General features: G+C 35.9%; 1 protein-coding gene across 1 annotated transcript in view; it reads right to left on the reverse strand.

Annotated features, from left to right (window-relative positions):
* Window positions 1-23,698, reverse strand: part of VPS13B (vacuolar protein sorting 13 homolog B (yeast)) — a 502,169-nt gene that overhangs the window by 115,261 nt on the left and 363,210 nt on the right. The window contains 1 exon segment of the mRNA XM_009891830.1: window positions 4,175-4,877. Within this exon segment, the coding sequence (XP_009890132.1) occupies window positions 4,175-4,877 (703 nt within the window).

Consider the following 23,698-nt stretch of genomic DNA (forward strand, 5'->3'; position numbering starts at 1 on the left):
AAAAAAAAAGAAAAATCCAGAATAATTCTGGACAGCCTCACAATGCCTGTTTTTTCAAATGCTACTTTGGCGGAAGCTGAAGAAATTCCATGCATAACAAATATTTATTGAGAAATTTCACTCCCCTAAAAAAAACGAGCACCACAGCCTCCTCTTTGAAAGTAAACAAACAAACAAATAGAAAAAAGATTTTTTCAAGAATGCCCAGAGCTCAATGCTCAGGAAATGAGGCAATTTCGTGTCTGGATTACATTACCTGAAACAAAGCAAATAAAGATTTAAAAAAATATTTATAAAAGCGGCTTATGAGATTACATTAAAAACAATTGCACCCACTTTTATTTAAGTGGAAATGGCCAATGCTCTGTTTGCAAAAACTAACGGTTAGCAGATGCCTTTTTGTTAAATGTAGGATGAACACTGAATAAAAAAAATGTTGTTTTATAGTATCTTTCAGGCTATTTATACAGAAACTTACAAGTAAACTCGGGGAGCAACTAGTCTTTTTAATGATGGTTATTAAGCAGTTAATATTTATTCCATTAATTTATTTACTTTGATTTGAAGTCCCTATACCTGGTGGTAGCATAATTGCAATCAAGCTGTGCAATTACAAAAATAATTTAAAACACAAATCACGCAGTCTAGCACAACTGCAATAAAATTGAGCTAACATTTTAATAACCTACTAAGTCTGCTCCTCCTACCAACTTGTTTCATTGCACAAGAAGGAGGCCAGACTTGCCAGTGGACTTGGCTGGACAGAAGGATTGAGGAAATTGAAAGCACAACCATCAGGTCTTTAGCTCCAAGGCAGGCAAATGCTCCCACATCAGACAGACACTGGCCTGATGGAAATGAGCTGCTACTAACTGCTAATTAACACACTAACAATACTTAAGTTTTAAATAGCCTATTTCCTCCTATTTTATTCTCAAGTTCTTATATCTTTCATGTTTCAGAAAGTAAGCAAAAAATAACACAGCTAGTGACAGAGGAGCCAAGTTCTTTGCATGAAGTCTGCTGTTTCGGCCACTCTGTAATACTCTCTCTCACAAAAAAAGAGTGATAGCTTACTGTGCTAGTTCCTGAATTTTAAGCTCTATTAAATTGAAATCTTTCAAAAATAAGAACAAACCCTTTGCTGAAATAAAATGTATGTGGCTTCATAACAGTATTAAAAACTTCATTTCTATACATGCTCAAAGCAGCAAACCATTATAAGGTAGTAAGCTTAATTTTGCAACCAGCCCAGGATTAACTATTATTCTCTTTAAAATTCATGCCGGTGCAGTTTTACAGGATAATTTCCCTATTTTATTCAAAGCTTCATAAAACAGACTCTCATCAAACTACCTGTTAGAAGCAGTTCTAAATTCTAGAGTATTCTTTGTTAATTCACAGCTGAACAATATATTTCTTAGAAGTACACTAATGGGAGGTGAGGGATGGAAAACATAACTAGGTCCAAACTATTACCAGCTTTTCTTTACCCCAAATTTTTTTCTGAACTCATGTCCATCAAAAAATAAGACCTTCCTGTCTTCACAATAGAATTTTGCATTTGCATCTGCCTTGCAAATTTGAGAGTTGTTTCAGAACTGCAGTTTTGTCTTGTAGAGAAGCCACAATAAATACCACAGTATTTCATAAGATCTGAATCTAGTGCTGTCAAACTAACAGTCGTGAAGTTTTCAGAATTACACAAAATTGATGCTCTCTTCCTAACGCTCCATTCCTTGATATACAGAGAAATGCACGAATACAGTGCATACCTATTGCACAGAGGGAGAAAAGCTAACTTTTTTCTTTCAAATAAACTTTATATTGTTCTTAATTTGGTTGATACATCTCTTTCAGATAAAACTGTCAGCAAATAGTCACAGCTTCAAGAAAAATGGTGTGATTGATGAAATTGACTGCAGCAGTGCATAAATTGCCATGCAAAGCTCCCGATGCTCCGTTATATGATGATATATAGAGAATGTGTGTATATATATGCACACACATATATATAACACGTAGTTGACGACTATTTTCTCTCAAAGACGCGTGCTAGAAATGAAAACTAAAAAATTTCCAAAATAAACACGTTACTACAGTGGTATGACAACATTAATCCTGAATGATGTAATGACAAGCACAGCAGGTCTTCCTAAACAAGAGGCATTAGAAACTTTATACTACCTATTTTGCTGTGTGAGTTAGTGTGTGACGAAGTGTGGATGAGTTTTATTAACTTATTAATACATTTAGGATGGTGTTTTTTTGGCACCTACCTCTCAAACCCAATTGAAAAGAGCTCTAGTGCTTCAGGAGCCAACAGGATTCTGTTTGATACATGAGTAAGGTACTTACTACTGCCCCCAAAGGCAGCAGGATGAGACCAGAACTCCTGCCTCCACACTTTTACCTTTGCCTGTCACTGAGACAAAAAGCCAAAGAAAAGGGTAAGACCCATGTAGGGCCAGTCTTTGGTCCTCAAAGAAGATCTCTTTGGGTCTCACTGAACAACTGCTGGTGACCGAGGAGCTCTCAGGCTGTATGTTCCTACTATTCTTTATTATTAAAACTTCTTGCCATGCTTCTGTGCTTTCAATTTGCAGGAAGACTTTATCACAGCTTGCATTTTCTAGAATTGCTCCCATAGATATGAAGATGGTGAAAGACTTCAGAAGTTAATTGTAGGAGCAGAATGGAGACAACTTTGACCAGTTTATTGGTAATGTGGTGGCACCTTGTACAAGGACACACTTGAATGCCTCAGACATGAGAACTGAAGAAGTCATATCGCATTATTTCCAAAACACTGAGTTAATGAAGTGCTGATCTTTAACTTACAACTACTCCAACTTTCCCTTCAGGCTCTGTTTTGTTAATTGATTTGTTAATTCTTTTCATATTAATTGCTACAGTAACCACCTTTTATATGGTATTTAACAAATATACATGGGAATTTGGAGTAAATCAAATTCATGACACAGCTCTGTTTCTTTCAAGACAGGACAGCAACAACAGAGAAAGATGAAAATGGAAGAATGATAAGAGAAAACATGGCAGAGAATGCATCTTCTCCCTTTAAACATCATCTTTCCAGATATCTAATCTTCCTCACTATTTAATCCCTCTTAAAAGTTCCACTATAATTCAGATTTCTGAAAAAAATTTAAGGTCTATTAAAAATAGAATTTTAGTCTTTTGCAAAAGCATGTTATTTTCGTGCCAATTTTCAAAAGATACCGTCTCATTCAGCAAAGATTTGGTATAGCTGCAGAAAAACCCCGTATACTACTTTTCATGAGTGTGCTCTATGAACTCTGGCAACAAAAAAACAGCAATGTATTTTACCTACAGCTCTCATTCAGTGAACGATTTAAAACCCCACAATTCTGGCTGCACATTTAGTAGATCTCTCCTCATTTACACTTTTTTTTGGCCAATTCTCTGTCATGACATATCTCATTAAATTCTTACACCCAGTACTGGCTTACAGACAACTGAATTGCAATAATTTGATTTCTCTCTTCACCAGTAGAGATAAGACAGAAAAAGAAATTTTCAGATTATTTTCTTTTGAACAGTTATTCTGATATTTCTTATTATAAGCTTTCCATATGGGGGAAAAAAAGCCATTCATTAAGAGAAGGAAATTCTTGCAAAACCCTATTACTCAGCTGAATGAAAACTTAAAATACATGACATCATCAGATGTCATTTGGAAGATCACTGTAATTTTCTTAGCGTTTATGATCAAAACACCAGGTGCTTCTACAATGTTTACCTTTAAATTTTATCAGTAGGCTAATATAGGAAAATATTGTGATATTCTGTCATAAAAAATGCTTTATATGAAATCAGCTTGGCTTATAACTCTTACTTCCTTAGAAAATATTCACAAGTTAGACTAATGCAACAATCCGTATTGCAATCTGGTAATGAGAAAGTAATATCGAGCAACAGGAAGAACTGCTAGAAGGTTAGATCTTAATTTCAAACATTTTACACACTTAACTTGATTCATCTGTGGGATATAATCACATAAATATGTATATTTACTGTTTGATTTTTAAAGACACCCTAGAAGTCTCTCAGCTGTTTTCCACAGCTCCAGTAACTTTGAGAAGTGCAATTATTGTGGCAGTTATAACCAGGAATGATCTTTAAATGCTCTTACCTGTACACTTGTAGTCTGAGGCTACTCCTTTAAGACCAGCGTCAAACACTGATATTTCTACCTTTTGCTTTCTGTGGTGGCAGCTCAGGAGCACAGAGGGCTGCGATACAACAAGGTAGAGAAATGGCTGTAGCTCTATGTCCCCAGTTCCCCTGCGACCAGGCTGCCGAACAATAGTTACACCCAGGGCCTGACGAGCAGACGATCTTGTGGAAGCATGCAGACTTTCCAGTGACAAAAGACCCGTTTTTTTCCCAGTAGCCAGGGGAACATTACTGTTCAAAAGGTCATCTGCTGTGACGGATGAAATGCATGGCTGACTGGGCTTCTTGGTATCATGGCTGCCACCCGAGCCCCCTTCTGGAAGGTTCAAGGAGCTTTTGCTTATTTTCTCACCATCTTTCTGATCTTGTACCGATTTTGATTTAGGTAAGGCACTGCATGAGTAAGTCATCAAGGAGATTCGACTTGCTGTAACAAAAATGTCAAATGGAATGAAATTGAGATTCTTCACGATGGAAGACTGGCGGGAAGGACGGGCAATGCGGTGCTGGCTGGTACCACTGTGCTGCTCGATCTGAACAATTCTGATCTTAACACTGTCGCTGCCGATTCCGCTGTCCTGTGCCCCGCTATAACGGGAAGAAGTCTCAACTGTTCCTCCATCAGACACATCCATTTTTTTCTGCTCTTGTTTGGAAACCTGCAAAGGAAAATATTGTATTAACTTATGATAACCATATCCCAACTGTTTCCATTTCAGTGGCAGCAAACAATCGCTATATAAACATGATGTCAAAAAAGAGAATTATAAAAAAGTATCTGCCAAGTTAACTTTAACACAGTAATCACTCATGAAAACACAGCAGGTGTCTGTTCCAATGAAATGATGACTCACAACAGATGAAGTGCCAAAAGAACATGTGAAGGAAAAAACCAAGAGTAATGATTTCTAGGCTTAAATGACTTTTTTTTTTTTTTAATTTAAACTCTTTCTTTAAACTCTGAAGAATCTACAAGAAATTTAAGGCCTAATATAAAACCATATCTCTGTGAAATAATGCAATGTAAATAGACAGCCTAGTCAGAATTGTTTTCCAGTTTTGAGCACTGATGCTCAAAAAGTCCTCTTTGGCACTAAAATATTTTACCATGATTAGATGAAATAGAATGTTATATTAATCTACTGCAAGATTACAAAAAGACTAAATGGAAGTTGTAAGCTGGAATGTTTAAGTATTATGTTGTAGAACAAATATTTTTCTTAAGTGTCATGGAAATGACAGCTGCCTTATATAAAACACCGAAGTGGAAGTAAACGTCAGCACAATCTAAAGACCGCTTCTGTGGTGGGGTATGGGTTCTCAGCTTACCAAGGCTCACCAAGGCTACTATGGCCTTGGCTGTGACATTCACAGGGTTTCACATTTGCATATAGAAGTATTTTGAAAAGAAAGCATACACCACTGATAAACAGTAAAAAGAACTTTCCTTCTATCACAGGAAATGCAAGAGTGAAACAAAAAGTTGCAAGACTGTGTCCAGGGACCACACAGTACCAGGTCAAGAGACAGAGATATCGAAGACAAGGAGGTGCTTCGGGAAGAAAACACTTCCAATACTGCCCATGAAACATGCAGAAATCTTACAAAGAACTTGAAGACAAGATGGTGGGCATATGCTAAAATATTTGGGAAAAAAACCAACCTGCATAAATTCAATAATAAGAATAATAATGATGATGTATAGCCACCTCCTCTGATTCATATGGAGTTTAGTCATGCATTCAGCCTGTATAGCTTCCACAGCATAACTAACGCTTCCATCTGTGCTGCCCTGTTTCTGCTCTGCTCCATACAAGAACTAACACAAGAAATGCCCAAGTCAATCAGATTCGGGACCCATCCAGCCCAGTACGCTGTTTCTGACAGCACTAGGAGGAGACTCTGTCGAGAGGGACCGTGGACCCTGCCCACTTCCGGCAATCTTCCTCTCCTACTCCCCAATCATCTGTAGCCGCTGCACTTAGGATCCCAGTGGTACACACCTGTGTAGTTGTTTTAGTGACCATTTCTGGACTTCTATGAATTTGTCTGCTTCCTTTTTGAACATGCTGACAGTGTGTGGCCTCCACAATGTTCTAAGGTAGCAAGTTTCAATTTTTTTTTTTTTTTTCTCTGGTTTAAACCAATCTCCTACTAGTGTCATTGCATTACCCCATCTTTTGCAGTGAGTGGATCACACACTTAGGTCCACGCTCAGCTTTATCAACCTCAGCCTTCTCCTCTCCAGGCAGGGAAATCCCAGCCTCTTCTGTCTCTCCTCACAAAACAGTTGCTCCAGCACCATTTTAGCTTCCCTTCTCTACTTCTGTAACTCCACTATGCACTTTTTCAGTACTCTACACAGTATTCAAGAAGTGGGATCACTACGGTTTTATATAGCTGTGAAACAATGCCTTCTGTCTTGTTCTCAATCTCCATCCTGATGATGTCCAATATTTTGTTGGGTTTTTTTTTTTGGCTGCCACTGCACATTGACTCAATGATTTCATTTCTTTGTTCCACGACGTACTTCAATAGTTCCTTTTCATCTGCTCCACTGTAGCGAATCTTTGAAAAGCGAGATATAAACTAGGCGAAACCATACCTTAACTTCCTCTTGAAAAATATAACCATGAATTACAAGTACTTAAAAAATTTATCAGCAGCTTAACTACAGGAATGAAGGGCAGTGAATTACTGAATTTCTTCAAACTGGTCTTTATCAGCAATACTAATAGATTCTACATAAACTGCAGAAATTGGGTTGTGGGAGATTTAAAGAAAAGCAGTTTTTTTTAAAGGTTCCTTTACATTGTGCTTTACGAAACAAAGGGAGCAACCCCCTTCTTTTATTTAAAGGAATGAACATACTAGAAAAAAAAGTATTACAGAGGAAATCCTAAAACAGAACCATTAACTAGCTGAGATTTTCTTTGAAAAGGTTTTTGCCAGCTCTGGTTACAATCTTTTCAGATTCACTCATGTACATATTTTTCAAATAACCAATAAAATTCCTTGCGGCTGATTTCTATGGCAGACTTGTATCACTAACTTGTAAATGTGATACCACTTTTAATGCAGCCTCTGTAAAAATAACTAGAGACCATTTTAATGAATTACTACATTGTGAGCCAAGAAATCCCAATTCTTCCTGATCTCCTAGCAAAGTTAGCCTATTTACACCTCAGTCTTTCTGTCTGGTAAACTATAAAGTGCTTTGCCAATATTCTGCACTGATGGCACTTTCAAAAATGGTATAGATGGTTTTACTGCTTATGCGCACAGGGCAAGCAGTAGACAGAAGGGATGGGGCTGTGAAACTATCTTGCTGTATCATTTCACGGAAATGCTGCCTGAAACGAAGTAGAGGGCGTATGCTGCTAGACCCAGCAATTTTTAATTGCTCCATAGCCATCAGCTCAGACTTATGAAAAAATCTTTTTAGAAAGCATGGTTCTATAGTGAATGACGCTCTTATGGGTACCTACATGGTACTCTCTTGTTCTCCTCTATGCAGCAGAAATTTCTACAATTACCTGACACTTAGGTTATGCTTGACTTGGCTACAGGGATTGAAAATACAATGTCATCCACAAGATTATACTCTTCCAGAGAGAAAAGCATTGCACGTGTATGACTGAGTGGAGGGAGAAAGCATAGTTCTGGTTTCTAAACAAGTCCTCTCTTCTCACACCTAAATAGGTTTGATTTGAGACCTAGTTCTTTTCTGCTTCTTTTTATAATTATTTATTTATTAAATGTACTGGTCTCTGTAAAGCACCTGAAGGGAGGTAGGAAAGTAGCTCTGCCTCCATCCCCATTCAGACTATAGTTTCTCTGTGAAGACTACTGCAAGGGTGCTAATTGGTCCCAACTGCTGAGTTTCCTGTTATGCGGACATTCGACTACAGAAACTTTACTGAGACCCTGAATCAATTCACACAGGTCACCAAACAGCAGTCAGATGGTAACTTCTGCTCAGTACTAAGCAGCACAGAATATGAACCACTGCCCGAAAGGTGAAAGACACCATATCCTATTACGGTTTTCCATGCCACCCGGTTCCACAATGAAACTTTGACTTATGTATGCTCTTACCACATATATTCTAAAGGTTGGAACAAGTGAGTAATGATTTGCAAGACAGCTTTATATAACAACTGGGTACAAAATAAAGGTGCAGAAGTAGCACTGGAACTTCTTGCATCAATTTCAGCTCACTAAGCATCAAGCCTTCCAACCATGTTTCACAGTTAACCTGAAAATACGCCTAGTAATAAACTTGGGAATCATTTAGGTATTCCTCTAATGGGATAAGGATATGAGAAGGAATGACTCTCAGTATAAGAACTCTTAAAAGATTCTTTGCTTTATTATGAAATAAATGGGCCAATACTTTAAAGATGTCAAGAACAGCATATCAGCTTGCTGTTAGCAAATGTAATGGTAACATTTATCATTGGGCTGTATTATATCAATTCTCTTACTCTTTACATAACCCATTTAAAATGAACAATAAAAGTTTTCTTTAATTAGCTACTGGTGTGCATTAACATGATCATGATTAAACCATAAAAACCAACTGTACATTACTCTGGTCCCCTATCCCATGTGTTTTAAATTATTTTAGTTGAAAATGTACTTTGAGTCCCTTTTAAAAGTTCGACCTTCTGCTTTGAGAGAATTAAATGCATATTACTGTAGTGAAGAAGATAATGTTTCAGACCTCCAGGCATATATTAAACACACTGGCAGCACATTAGACAAAATGCTTTACTTATTAGATACTTCCTATTCTAAACAGTGTCATCAAAGGCTAAAAACAAAATCCATATAAAAGCTGCACAATGCTTCCACACAGAACCTGTGCCAAAATCCCTGTACTTTCCAACTAATGAGGAAAGGATGTGTACTCTTAACATATGAATGTAAGATTTTCCAAGCATTCACTTTAGGAAACAGGACTATTGATTCCACATGGCTTATGTTAAATGAAACTGTATTGGTAAAATAACCTTTAAGATACTTGGCATGATAACTATAATTAAACAGTATTCAAAGGAATAAAACAAAAGGGAATTTGGTTCCACAATGGCTAATTAAAATAAAATGAAAAAACACAGCATGTCATCTATCAAGATAAATTGTTATTGTTTAAGAACTATTTAAATACTGTTAAAATATACTTTTAGATAAAATCTGAAAGGACTGGAAAAATATTTGTGGCTTAAAAATGGATAGTTTGGCGAAGAAAAAAGTATAGGACGCTGAAATTTTATGCTGAGATAATAGCTTTAAAGCTTTGAGCACAACCAGATGGTACTTAAATCAGAGGAATTCTACAGTTTCACTGTCAGAATGAGTTGCAATATGGAAAGGTTTTCAATAGCTAGAAAAAACATGTCAAGATGATAGTTTACTTCTTAGATCACTTCAGTGCATTTTCTCGTCCTTTCACAGTTATATATCCTATCAATACTAGACATCATAGAAAAGGTGTTGAAAGGTACACTAGTAGCTAGGGAACTGTGGCTAATTCTTCCTTTTCATGTGTTGAGATAGGTAACTTTACTAGCTTAACCCCTTGAGTTCAACAGGGCATGATACACATACATCTATCTAGTGAAAGGGCATGGAAATAGCATGTCCTGTAGAACACACAGAGAGAAGCACATCCTAAAATCAAGGGTAAATAATTATATTTGCTTTTCAAAATTGGCAAGCAGTCCCATTTGAGGTCACTGCAATCTTAACCAGGTAACTCTTATTTTCCAGTCCTGCTAAAAGTATTGAGATGGTAGCGACGTGTCTTCAAAGTTTTCACTCCATAAAAAGAGGCAATAAAACCATCAAGGTAAATGCACAACCTAATATTTTAGACCAATAATTAACACATTTTCCAAATCAGAGAGAGTTGTTTAACAATTGGCAGCATTTTCCCATTATATTTTCACTTTCTTAAACTCTCAAGAGTTGTCAACAATAACAAATGTAAGCATGTGCAAATTTTGCTATAAACATTTCTGTCAGTTTTATTTTCTTTTACTGGATAATTCTTTAATTAATAGAATTCTTTAATTAATAGAATAACTGTAAGCAACACAATCTTTGGACGTGCAACTGCTCTAGATCAAAAGCATCGACATCTGCATAATTTTTCCAGCTTCTCGTGTTAATTACGGTTATATAATGACACTATTGAAGTAAAATTTCCAGCCTTCTGCATAGCCGTTCCTTAACTCTAATCAAAACCCTTCAGCCAATCATGAGATCATTCTTCATATTACACAAATTCCAGAAAGAGTCACAAGTGTGAAACCACAGAATCAAAGTGCCAATCACATCTGCTCCATCACCGTGGCATGCGACCTAGTTTTATTCCTTTTGCTAAAACGTAGTAATATTTTCATGGAAATAAAAGTCTTGCCTACTACACAAACTGAGCTACAGAAAAGGCACATGTTCCTTTTTTTTTTCTTTTTTTTTCTTTTTTTTTTTTTTCTGTTGTGCTTAAACTGGAATTATGAAGAAAACACTACAGAGTTTCTTTCTGGCTTTGTTCTAAGTACTTCATCTACTCCATCAAAGAGTCCCCAACAGTTTAGAAATTTATTTGACGTATCATTGTTATCTAAAGAACCTTTTTTTTAGGTTAACCAAAGTTTGCCACATTGTTCTACTGAACACTTCAACTAAAACAAATTTTGTTTTGCATAATAGCTATATGATTGACCTTAATTCTGACCATTATCAAAATTATTTTGGAAATTGACATATTAACGTCACGTGGAAAATATAATGAAAGACACACATACAAGCACCTTAGACTGCTAAATTATGTCTTCCATTCTAAGAGGGTTTCCCTTTTAAGCTTTAAATTAAAACTTCAGTCCTACAATTTAACTTAGACAGACTTGCTTCAACTTCTGTCAATCCAACTGCAGAAAGTTATGTATAACATGAGTCCAAAGCTGTCCTCCAAAAAGGGACCTATTAAATCAAGCCAAAATGGGGCAAGAAAAATATCAGAAATGTTTGAAATAGTTTATTTCATATAAAACTCAAATGTATTTTTTTCCACTAAGGAATTTTCTTTTTAACCAGAATTTGCTGCAAAACAAATTATGCTAGTTTGAAGTGCAATGATGTATATGAGCTCCCAGACCTGCAGAAATAATCCTGACAGGAATTCAACTGTAGTTTTCACAATACTGCAGGAATTACATGAAAGAGGTGATGGCAAGGAGCAATGCAAACTCAGCTTCTTTGTGCAATGTATTTCCAGCTCTTCAAAAGTAGAGTAAGAGGCTACATTCTGTTAAACGCTGATCCAAATATTCATAAATCAAAGCTGTGCTAAATGTTTCAACTACAACATGGGTATATGCAAATGCTAAATCCTTTCTAATGCCAACATAATTATTTTTTTAATCTTAATACAAACAGTATATTTATTTTGCTACCCTATGAAAGGCCACTAAGAAACTTTTGTGTTCTTTTTTTTTTTTCCTAAAGAAACGCTTTCAATTTAAAAAGACAAGGCTGAAATCTGGCAGAGTACTTTGTTCAACAGTAATTTTCATTAATATTTTTACTAAAAGTATTAGCTTTTTTCTGTTATTTTTCACATTTCATTTCAGAATTTTAAGTTCATATTTTTGTTTTCATACAAAAAAAATCCAGATTAAAATAAATACATATTTACTTTAGAAAAGGCAAGGGTTTGTTCATTTTTGCACTTTTGTTGTTGTTGTTAAAGCCAAGAAACAGCATTTTTCCATGGGAGCCTGCTTGCATATTTCACTTGGACACTTTAAAAAGCAGTAGTTGAAATTTCAGCTTGATTTTGACATTGACATTAATATTTCAGTGTTAAGTTTTCAGTAGAAGACCGAAGTTTTACCAGTCTCAGATTTGGGTCACATTTCCATGCAGAAAGATATACTGAACTAAATGATGGTTTAGTGTTGATCTGATCTTACAGAAAGCAACTTTGTCTCATCAAGCTAGGTGAACCTCTCAGGAGGATGAATTAACTCTCATTCACTGGTGCGCCTACGTAAATTCAGAAAAAATAAACCAAACACAACAAAAAACATTCAAGGACTTAGAATTTTAAGTCTGATTTCTCAACAGAAAGCTTGCTTTCAAACACTAGAGAGAGACCAATTACCTAATTCAAAGCCCAGTATGGTTGTATAAACAAGCTTGCCATTGGAACTGGCACATCACAGTGGGAATATTTTAAGCGGTGTTGCCACTGACCTGTCCTGGGAAATCACAGAGCTATTGGGTGACACCTATCACAATACTGGACTTAGGTGCAAAAAAATCCCTGGGTCCTACACGTTGATGTTTTCTTGACCAGGTGTTCAATCATGGATCAAAAACTTTCTCATGTGATGAGTATGTTTAAATGAAGAATTCCCATTCTTAGATGCAAGAGTTTAAATAATTTAATAATATTAAATATGGAAATAACAGATGATTCACTGTTATATGAGAAATCTACCAGTTATTTATTTCCACGGGAGTAAATTGGAATATTCTCTCATTGACTAATATTCAGTGTTCTGTAAAATAAATTAAAAGATAGAGAAGCAAATGCCAAATACCCTGGCAGTAATTCAGAGCAGGATTCAACAGAGCCTCAGAATACAAATTTGGAGACATCTAAATTGGATTGGATGAACGAATGTACGAACAATGAAAAGAGTCCTTATTGTAACACAGTAAAGTAACTTGGTACTTGGCTTTCATAATACAGAATCTACCTCCAGCCTCTTAACTGAATAAGCATACAGTTAAATGAACCATTCCCAAAATAAAATGCTACAATCTTTTCCTTAGTACATACTAGTCTTTATCTGTTTTGAGCATTTTAAAGGCAATCAAAATTACTAAATCCACAGCAGATTAGAAGATGTCATGTACAAATGTTGCGCAACTAATCAACCTTCCTTCTACATTATTTCCAGTAACGTAAGTCAGACTGAGTCAGACTATATGCCACAAACAGAAAAATCCACAGTACAGGAGTCCCCAATGAGAAATGTCCAACTGCTGGCACACGACTGCTCACTGAAACGTGTGCTGGGATGTCAAGTGCCTCAGGTTTTAAAGCTTCCAGATGTCTGGAAAATTATCTTTTCTGCCTTATTGCCTTTTTTTTTTTTTTTTTAAGGTTGCTACATTTCACCTGTATCAAGCCAAATAAACTTGTATCTAGCCTAATGTATGACTAAATCATGTTTCAATTGGCCCAGAGTATCTTATAAAAAGAGTATCTGAGAAAGTGAAGCACATGTGGTGGCATGTGAACTAAAGACTAGGAAATTGAGAATTCCAGAATACATTTATTTGGTAACAAGGCCATCACAAAGTATCCCCATTTCTAGCAAGTTGTTAGTCACAGCCTTGGTGTGCAATTCCATGTCAGACTGAATTTGTGTCTCCTCATTTGTGCCTTGTATGATTGTGTAAAACAGCCAGTTCACGGTCTTGAAGCATCGAAAAAATAATTCCAGAAAAAAAAAAAAAAACAAACCAAAAAAACCCACCCCCCAAAAATGAGAAAAAACATACTTGTTTTTTTGGCTTGTTCTGTTTCCTGCACTGCCTCATTGTACCACTACAAAGCAGAAAAGTAAAAGAAGTACTGTGGCAGCCCAGCTTGGATTAGCTTAATGAGTCTCAAAATTGCATCCTAAATTGTGCCCTCTGAACTCGTTTAAAAATAATTAAAATAAAGAAAAGAACTGTGGTATTGGAGCAGGAACGAAAGGTCAGAAACAGGACCTTTGTAAGCCCACTTCAGGAGCAGATGACACATGGAGCTGCATCTTCAGGCTCTTCTGACTGATTAAGCCTGGCAGTCTTCCAACTGCCTTAGTCTCTCAGTGCTCGGAGGCTGCTTCAAAGCACCCAGCACTCAAACCATGCTGAGATCTGACTTTATACCTTACTGGAAAATCAACGGAGAATTATGAAACACATCCTGCAGTAGTCTGCTGTTTTCAAAGCTTCTAACTGCAGCGCTAAGATTTCCCTGGAGCCATCTAACTGTGGGCTGATAACTACATTAAAGACAATTAGAGGGCCTAGATACAAGGACAAGTTTTCTTCTTAATGAAAAACACTTTTGGCCTTTACATGCTTCTATATGGCATTGTTATGGTACATTATATTAAAGATGCAAAAAGATTGCAGATATTACTGAATATTATTTACATATACTGTTTTTTTCATAAAAATGTTTTCCCAGCTTAGGGCCATGAAGTTTCTGTTGGTTCACTTCTTATTTTGGGAACTGGGCCATACTGATCCTGGGCATAAATCCATTTGCTATGGTGGGCTTCACCATGGACAAATCTGGACAAAGACCCAATGAGGCACCCAACCCAGATCAGCCTACCGAGAAATTACTTTGTACAAACACCAAGGATCCAATAGACACAATGGGTAAAACCCGCAGTTGTTCAATGTGTAATAAACATTTATCTGGGGAGAACACCTTACTGCCAGATAGAATGAATTTTATGAAAAACAGGGAGATTTTCAAGAGCATGTAGATCAGTTAGCAGTTTGGCAGACAATTTATTTGTGATTCTGAATCTCTCCTACTCTCTTCTGTCCCTGTTTTGGAAAGCAAAGTATCAGCAAAAGCACCAGATCTGTATCAACAAAATTTTGGAGACCACATCACGTATTCTGGTGGGAGAGCAAAAAAGCCTTACAAATTACTGCAAGAATATAAGTGAACTAACACAAACACATAGACCTAATTATCCCTGTAGCTACGTGAAGAAAATAATGCCTGACTTCCTAAAATAGTGTCTTCAAATATGAGTTTCACGAAACCTGTAGATAGGATCCCTACTCAGTAAAGCTAACAGATTTTCAGTTTTATGGATTCTTTCCAATAATTCCAGCTTTCCAATAATTTGAAACAGTTGTCACTGTTCATTTCTGAGAATGCTCTACTAAGTCACTGTCATTCCTGTGCTTTGATGGAGAAAGTTAAAAATAGTGGAAATCTTTATTTAGGAAGAGTCAAGAATGAAGCGTTCAGGCTTGATTCATGCAATGAGTCACAGGTAATTTGGAGAGAAGGTACAGTGTCAGTGAAATGAAAAGAGTTGAAAACACTGCCCAGAAACATGCACTGGGAAAAAAATTCCACGGTTATTAAGCAAACCCACTAACTACCATAGCAGAAACACCAAAGTTGCATACTACATATATACAACTGAGGACTTGACAATTTCTTCTCTCTACATAGGTACTGGTGGCCAATTATCTGCAGAAATAAGTTCAGAGTAATTGGAAATGGCTGCAAACCTGAATTTGATTCAGTAAATGTTATTAGTATCATGTGCATGACTCATATCAGTGTCTTATCATAATCATAATCTATGATTTCACTGTCTGATATAGCAACCAGTAACTCAACCAGAGTGAAGCTAGCTGTAAAAATGGAAGTATTGTCCTGCTCTTTAATCTCCTCCATACCCATCAGAAACACTCTGCAATGTAAGTTAGTGTACAACTGCGACTACTATCTATATGGGAATTCAAACAGTACCAGATTTTATCATACTTATTGAAGCCACTAAACCTCTGCATGTACTTTGTGGGCCTTGTCACCAAAGGGTGACACTGTACTAAAATGCAGTTCACTGTATTTTTACTATATTGGCTCTTGTAGTAGACAGCAGAATACATCGAACATATTGGAAATAAATGAAATACAGCTTGGGTCTTTATTATCCTTCCAGTCTGAACACTGTGTGTCCAGGAAGAAACACTCTGCTCCATTCAACAGAAGTTCAGTACAACATTCAAACATTCAAGAGAAGCAGAAAATTATTATAACTGAGACAACTGAACTTCCCTGCAAGCAGGACATAGAACAAAAAGAAACTGTTGGGATTCAGAGAGGCTCAGAAGCCCACATCATCTCGGAAATTAAGGCTGCTGATCATGGTGAGGACATTAATATCAGAGAATTATTGTCTACTTTTGGAAACCTCAATTGAAGTGTAAAGTTCAAACTACATTCTTCCATTCAAAATACCTAGTTTAAATTCAGCCATCTCAAAATTTTCATGGTGTGACTGTGGATGCAACTTGTACATCATTGCAGGAAGAGGAATGAAACTCTTCAAAGCAATTTAAAATATGTTAAAAAGAACTGCTTAGATTTGAAGCGCAAAACTAATTTGTATTTCTGCAAATTCCAGTTTGACACAAAACTCAAAGCGTTTGCCATGAGAGCTTTTCACTCTGTGAAACCTCTGTGTACATGTGCACATCCACACATAAGCATATGCTCTTTTGAGTAATCCTCATGTGTTTTGCCTTCATATCTGTAAAATGGACCCTTTCTCTTAAGACTTCCAATTTCAGTGTGAATTTGCTTCGGTCCCTCACTTCTTTTTTGCTTTATTGAGAGGTAAGATTTCTGCTTTGAAGAGTCTTAGTAAAGTCACAGCCATTTTTCCCAATACAAGAATTGCATCTAGGTTTCTACTGGAGTGAAAATGTTTGCTCATAGGAAGTATCAAAAAGTACTGCACAGCTCTTCAAAAGGATATCTCCCTGCTGGTTTTGGCAACAAAATCAAATGATGAGACCAAGCTTCCTAACAATGGAAACATGGTATGGCGATGACTCAAGATACTGGCAAGGACTTTATTTTGATTGTGTCCTTGAACTAACCAAAGATCACTTTGTTTTCAGGAAAACATCCGACAAGTGGCTATGTGGGAATCCAAGTACTGGTAAAACTACCAGGAAAATCATTCAAGTATTATTCAGTTATTCCAGCTAAGGGTTTTTATTGGCATTCTCAAGAAGTTACACTTCTGGCATTCTCTCTGACGCTATCAAGCTATAAGTTTACTCTATGTTTAAAACTGTATGAACAGAATAGCCCAATGGTAAAAACAATCATAAGACAATTAATGTCATTTATATTTCAGAAGATCTAGCCATTTCACAAATTTTAAGTACTGCATTAAAAGCAAGACTCCACAGAAACAAAAATCATGTCCAGACCACCAGACAAACCATAATAATACATAGTCTATTTGTCCAAAATAATACAAATAGTCTATTTGCCATCTGAACTACTAACATGTCAATGTGTCAAAGAAATGAAGACAGCTTGGCTCAGTGAAAAATGTAAAGCAAGAATCTAATGCAAAAAACTTACATCTACTTTTTTTGCCTTCCAAAGAAAGGGAAGAGTCCACACTAAGTTTTTCTCAATTGAAATGAAAACCCATTTCCGATTCACCAGAGTGAGAAACTCTCTTTATGCAGCAGGACCATTATTTACAGATTTTCAAGATTTATTTTTCTTTGGACTGTGACTTTCATTCACGCTTGAATACTCTGTGTGAGGTACAATTTCAGCATTGCTAGAATAGTGTCGCGCCTATAATATAAAATAAGAGTCTACTGTATTGCACACTACTAGACTTTAGCAAACAAAGATTAATTTTAACTTATTGCACACCATATCAAACTATAGGCAACCACAAGGGGAAAAAAAATAAAAATCTAAGAGGGCAATAATTTTTCTACCTCAAGGGAAAGAAAGCATTTGTTAGACATCAAGATATTTGGATTTTAATTTTATTAGAATCTTTCTTATCATAAAAGAACTCTCATGCACTTTAAAGGATTAAATCCAGTAAGTCTACTTATTACCTAAGTGGATAAAATTAATCTCTAGAACAACCTATATTAAGAAAATGAAGTTATACATGGTGCAAATTTTGTCCATCAATTCTATGCACGCATACATCTCAAATGTGCTTTTTACATACATCTTCAGATCTATGCTGCAGAACACAGATTTTCAGATTTACATAAGACGGACTGAGATGCCATTCTTTTACTAAGGTCTAATGAATAAAGAATTCTGATCATAGGTTGGAATTTTTTTAGTTTAAAACATTATAAAAATTATTAAACTATAATATGGATATAGCTAATCCTGCTTAGCATACAACTGGTTCTAAGTAGCCCAAGGACACGATTCCAGTTCAGGTTCATGCAAATTCATTTGAGAGGAAACAGTAAACACCACTTAACTCTGTCCAATAAAATAACCAGGACCTCTTGAACATCTTTGCATCCGTTTGATTTTATATACGTAGAAGTCTATTCTCTTTTTATGTTTAAATTCACTACCAATAAAAAGAAAATTTATTCATAGGAGTATTCTTGACACTCTTATAACAGTGTGAAAAGCTCTTGACTATCTGCTAGAACAGGTAAATGAGGAGAAAATACCCGTATTTGTTTCCTGGCAAAATCTCTGGTGTGAATTAGAAGATATATCATTCTATTAGGCAGTCTCAGATGATGCAGCATTACCTGAATTTGAAAATAGGCTACAGCTGGCCAGAGAACCTGAAAAAGTAGAAAGGCAGCTAATATGATTAACAGCAGTGCACTCTGACAAATTGTGCCTCATTGCTTAAGGGACAGGGTAGTACTAGAGTGAAATTCTGGCCCTAAGAAAATCAATTAAGCAGTGCATTTATCCCCCGTTGACCACCCAGTCCATACAAGCCACACAAGTAGCCAAACAGTGACTACAGCCAGCTATTGAATACTGGCTTTCCCTCAGCGGCCACACCTGTTTTAGTTTCTCACCATCCATTTCTTGATTTTCACAAACCAGATAAAAAGTTAATTGAGACTTCTATTTTGCTTTTTAATTTAGCTGAGAACACAAAATATTACATATTATTTGAGGAAGACTGACACACAGAGTGATCTTATTAGTTTTATTTACTTCTAAAAATAGGTTAAAATGCCTGAAAAAGACTGTTTCTCATGAGGGAATGCCAGAAAAAAGTGAGGACCCTTCCTGCAAAGAAAACAGGGAAGTTCAAAATCAAAACTGCTTACTGTCCCCTAACTATAACTTCAATTAACTCTTTACCAGCTTCAACTATTCTTTCTGCTTATATTCCTCAGCTTTCCCTTTAAGAAAAAACATATTATTTCACTTTAAAATGAAGAGAATTACAGAATCCATGTGTTTATAATTACTGTCAAGAATCAAGTTTTCCGCACTACCAAGCAGGTGATCTTCCATATGGGAAGGAACTGTAACTGGTGCTGTCTAAAGGTAATGTTGCCACAGCACCAAACTCTACTGTATACAAGCGTTAGATGACTCAAAGGAGAAGATTAGTCAAGATCAAAGAATGCAGAACCCTCAGTCATACATCGTGTGACCTAACACTCAAACTTTCGTCTCCTCATCAGACGATTAAGCAAATCATCACTATGACACATTCAACGTCCACAGTGTGAGAAAGTCCAAGCACGTGTTCTCTCATACTTCTGTTTAGGGTGAGCTCGAGCCCCTGTGTTGTCTTTATTGATTTGGTCCTGTCTACATTTCAACAACCAACTATATTTGCTATTATGGCTTAACTATAATAATTCTTACACAGTTTCTGTTTTTCTAATCCTTTTTTTTTTCAAAAAAGAACCAATAGGATTTCTTGCATGTGTTCTATAATTTAAAGAACAGTTTGAATTTTGGACCTATTTCATAACAATATTTTTATTATTTCTGTAATGAATACTTCAGATTTTTTGGTTAATACATTAAATGACCTGAAATGTCAAAGTTTTAAATTAACTTTACATACCATTTAGTTATTAAAAGTATTTTATTTTGTTAAGAAAATACAATAATATTTAAGTTAATGACAATATAAAATAATATTCACAAGTTATGTTCGACATAGTGCTAGGCAAAGTATGTAATTAGGAGATTGGACAGAACACTTATGTCGTTTATAGACTATTCCTCTAAGGGTAGAATGAGACAAAAGAAATGTAATTCATAGAGCAAAGACAAAAAGGTCTGGTTCAGATAATCAAGTACTGTAGGCTAAGGGGGGGGGGGAGCGGGGAAGGAGAGGGAAGTGGACTGAACCCTGATGTGCGCTTAAAACTCAGGTAAAAGTTGTTCTACCTTATGAGGCTCCACCTTAAAACACTTAGAAAAATGCCAAAAGAGAAAAGAAAAAAAGTCAAACCCTGAGAGATTAACTACTATTAATGTGAACATTGATGAAAATCAACACTTTGGGTTTTTTTGTTTTGGTTTTGTTTTGTTTGTTTATTCCTTATTGTAAGTTTTTTATTTTGCTGTTATAATTTCTTTTTTCCAGAAAATAACAACAGTCCCTATGAGGTATTTTCCCATTAACTATGTTCCAGCATGGCATTTTCATTACACTTTAAGAAAGCAGGAATTCTTTAAACACTATTGATATGAAGCTTCACAGTATTCTGATGAAATACCTGAATTTTTTCCTTCATTAACAAAGTCTTTTGATGTTGAAGCAATATTCTTTGGAGTGCCCACACAAGGAAGATTTGGAAGCATGCCTATAATTCACAAACTTTTTTGCAGATTATTGTTTTGGGTAAATGCCTCCCCAGCTATATTTTATGTGAAATCTTGATGCGCATGAACATCTTACCACCTTACTTTAAGTGGTCACAGGAAAACGTTACGAAAAATATCAGAGAAATTGGTTCTGAATCAAGCAGTGTTTAAAACAAAAGGAAATACAAACCAAAAAGGAAATACACTTTGAATCTATGATTTCATGTTTGGTTTTACTATACTGAGAATTCTTTACATTGTAAGTTTAGTATCTATCTTATTTCATATGTTTATTTACCTTTCTGAACTACATAAGTCAGAATGCCCATTGAACAGACACTTAATTGTAAAATAAAGATCTTCTTAGTTTTGTACCTCAAAGAGAGACCATAAACCCTACTTTTTCACTTTTATATTTGCAGAATCTGAGCACGAACATCTCTTCGATACAGCCATTTTGATTGTAAGAATCAGTTTGGAACATTTGTTTTTTTCTAGTAATTCTAGGGCAGAAGCTAAAGATCTCATACATTTACAGCAAAACTGCTTTTCCTTTGTTTCCTATTTCTTAATTTTCCTTTTTTACATTCTGAGGACATTAATCAGATTGATATGAAATGCCATTCCTCCTTATCAAAACTTAGTGAGCTTTTAGGTTATGGAAGTGATTGCCTTTCACAAATTCATGTGGGGTGTACAAAGAATACTCTGGATTTAAAGCACACGGAAGTGGCCTCACTATACAGGAATGGAAGCGTAAGACATCTCGTAACACCAGTGACATAAATTAGAGCTTCTTTGGAGATCTAGTTGTGGTGTGTGCTTAGAACTACAACTTCCTGTAATCTTTCTCATCTGAGAAAACATTTCTCTGGAAATAATCCTTTTATTTCCAAAGACATAAAATAAACAGTGAGAATAATTAAACCTAATTTTAAGCTAACCCTTGTCAAGCTGCTTGAGAACCTCTGTCTAACTGCATCAGATCTAAGTAATCCAAATTTTGTTACATTCTCTTTACCTTGTTTCTCAGGGCTGTTATCTTAAACTTCACACTTTGTAACCTAATTAGAAGCTTTATAATACCTCATGCTTTTAAACATACAATCATGAAAAGAAAAAAAAAGCAAGCTACATTTACTGATTTTTCATGAAAAAATGCAGTCCACAGATCCCAGGTAATGAGCTTGCTGCTAACCATTTTATTAAACTTATCAACCAGCTGCAATAAACCTGTGCTCCTCCAATTACTGTAGTGCTAGCTCACCAGAAAGCATCTCATAGCCCAGGATATCAAAGATATGGTACTGCATGCTGTGTGATCTGCTATTCACTGAAATGAAAATTGGAAGTTTTAAAACATGGGGCAAAACTGAGCAGATATGCAAGATCTGATCAGTAATTGTGCAAACTACAAGAAAGACAGAATTCTCTGAGAAGTATCTTATTGGTTCACATTTCAATACCTACTGTTTCTGGGACATTACTGTTACCATACACTAGGTGTGCTCTGCTTCTAGTCATTGCAACAAATTTCAAACACATAATGAAAAAAAGTCTTTAAACCCTCAGGAAGCTGTCTTCACACAACATTACCTTTTTTATGTGCCAACACACTTTCCGATATCAAGACATACCTAAGTTCATCTGATCTATATAAAATGCAGAAACCAAGACTGTTTTGGCTTTCTTAACACTGATTACCTTAGACTTCAGGAATCAAAAGGCAAAAGATAAACAGCTTCTTCAAAAGAAACTTGTAAATGAGGATGCCAACTTCTCAAAGTTTCAACATACTAAAAATACTTCCAATTACACAAGCTTTCCATAAGGATACTAACCAGTCAACACAACATCTGTGCAACATGTGCATCTGCCACTTCACACTTTGGCTGTCTGGCTTCTTAAGTAGTATTATCTGGAACTTGTTTTACCAGTTTTCTGATTGTTATTATTCTTAAACAAAATACAAATGGAAAACAAAGTTGTTTGTTTTCAACAAGAAATAAGGTACTGTGTGATTTTTTTTTTCCATTCTCCACAGAAGTAATACATTGATAACCTTGACTAAAGTTTAATTATATTGCTCTTCACTTGAGAGCTTGCTCTGTTAAAGTACCATAGGCAAGAAAGAACGCTATAAACTCCATTAGCTATCATTCCTTCAAGTTTTATGTGTGACACAATTGTAATAGCACTTTTGTACATACCTCCTGCTGATCATGTTCTTTATCTTACAGTGAAATTATAGCGACAACAGAAGGTTGATGAGATTGCCATAAGCAGAAATAAACTACAAGAGAACACAAGAATGGTCCTACTGGGTCAGACCAAAGGTCCTTCTAGACTCCTGTTCTATGACAGCAGCCATAAGTGGATGCTCAGGAAAAAAAAGTATAAAGCAAGCACAGAGAAATACTTTTTCAGAATAATCTTCCAGACTTCCTAAGCCAGCATACTACAGGGTATCATAATTTATCAGAAATGCTTTCTTAAGCCTAATCTGCAGTGACAGAGAATGACTTGTATCTTCTGCAGATATTACTGCAATGTCTCTAATGTGACAAATCAGTATATAGTTTGATTCAACCGGGCTAGAAAGGAATCAGCTGCTACAGATGAGTTTTCTGTGCCTTCTCCCTTTTGGAGACCTTTCAGTTAACAATTAGTTCTCTGTAATTAGTGTGTTGCCTATTACTCACTGAAGCTTTTGCTGATTTTGTTTGGAATCTGAACAGATAGGAGCTGTACTTCCCCCAGCCTTCCCCATTATTGGAATGATTACAAGTAACATTCTGCTTACTGTGAAATATCCAATCTTTACAGTAGTTAAGACTCCAAAAACAATTTTTGTGGTAAAAGAACAAAATGCCAAAGTTGAAACAACTTTTGCTTCTTCCGCCCCACTCCAACACTAATATCATTTATTCAGGAAGCTGGTGGGTTGTCTTTGCAATTTATCAGAACGTGGGGGTTAGCCTTATGGAACATGTCACATCTGCTGGTGGGGTTTACTCAAAGTGATTGGCCAAGAGCCAGGTCTAGAAG

This window comes from Charadrius vociferus, unplaced genomic scaffold (genome assembly GCF_000708025.1).
Source record: "Charadrius vociferus isolate BGI_N301 unplaced genomic scaffold, ASM70802v2 scaffold15, whole genome shotgun sequence".
Taxonomy (NCBI): domain Eukaryota; kingdom Metazoa; phylum Chordata; class Aves; order Charadriiformes; family Charadriidae; genus Charadrius; species Charadrius vociferus.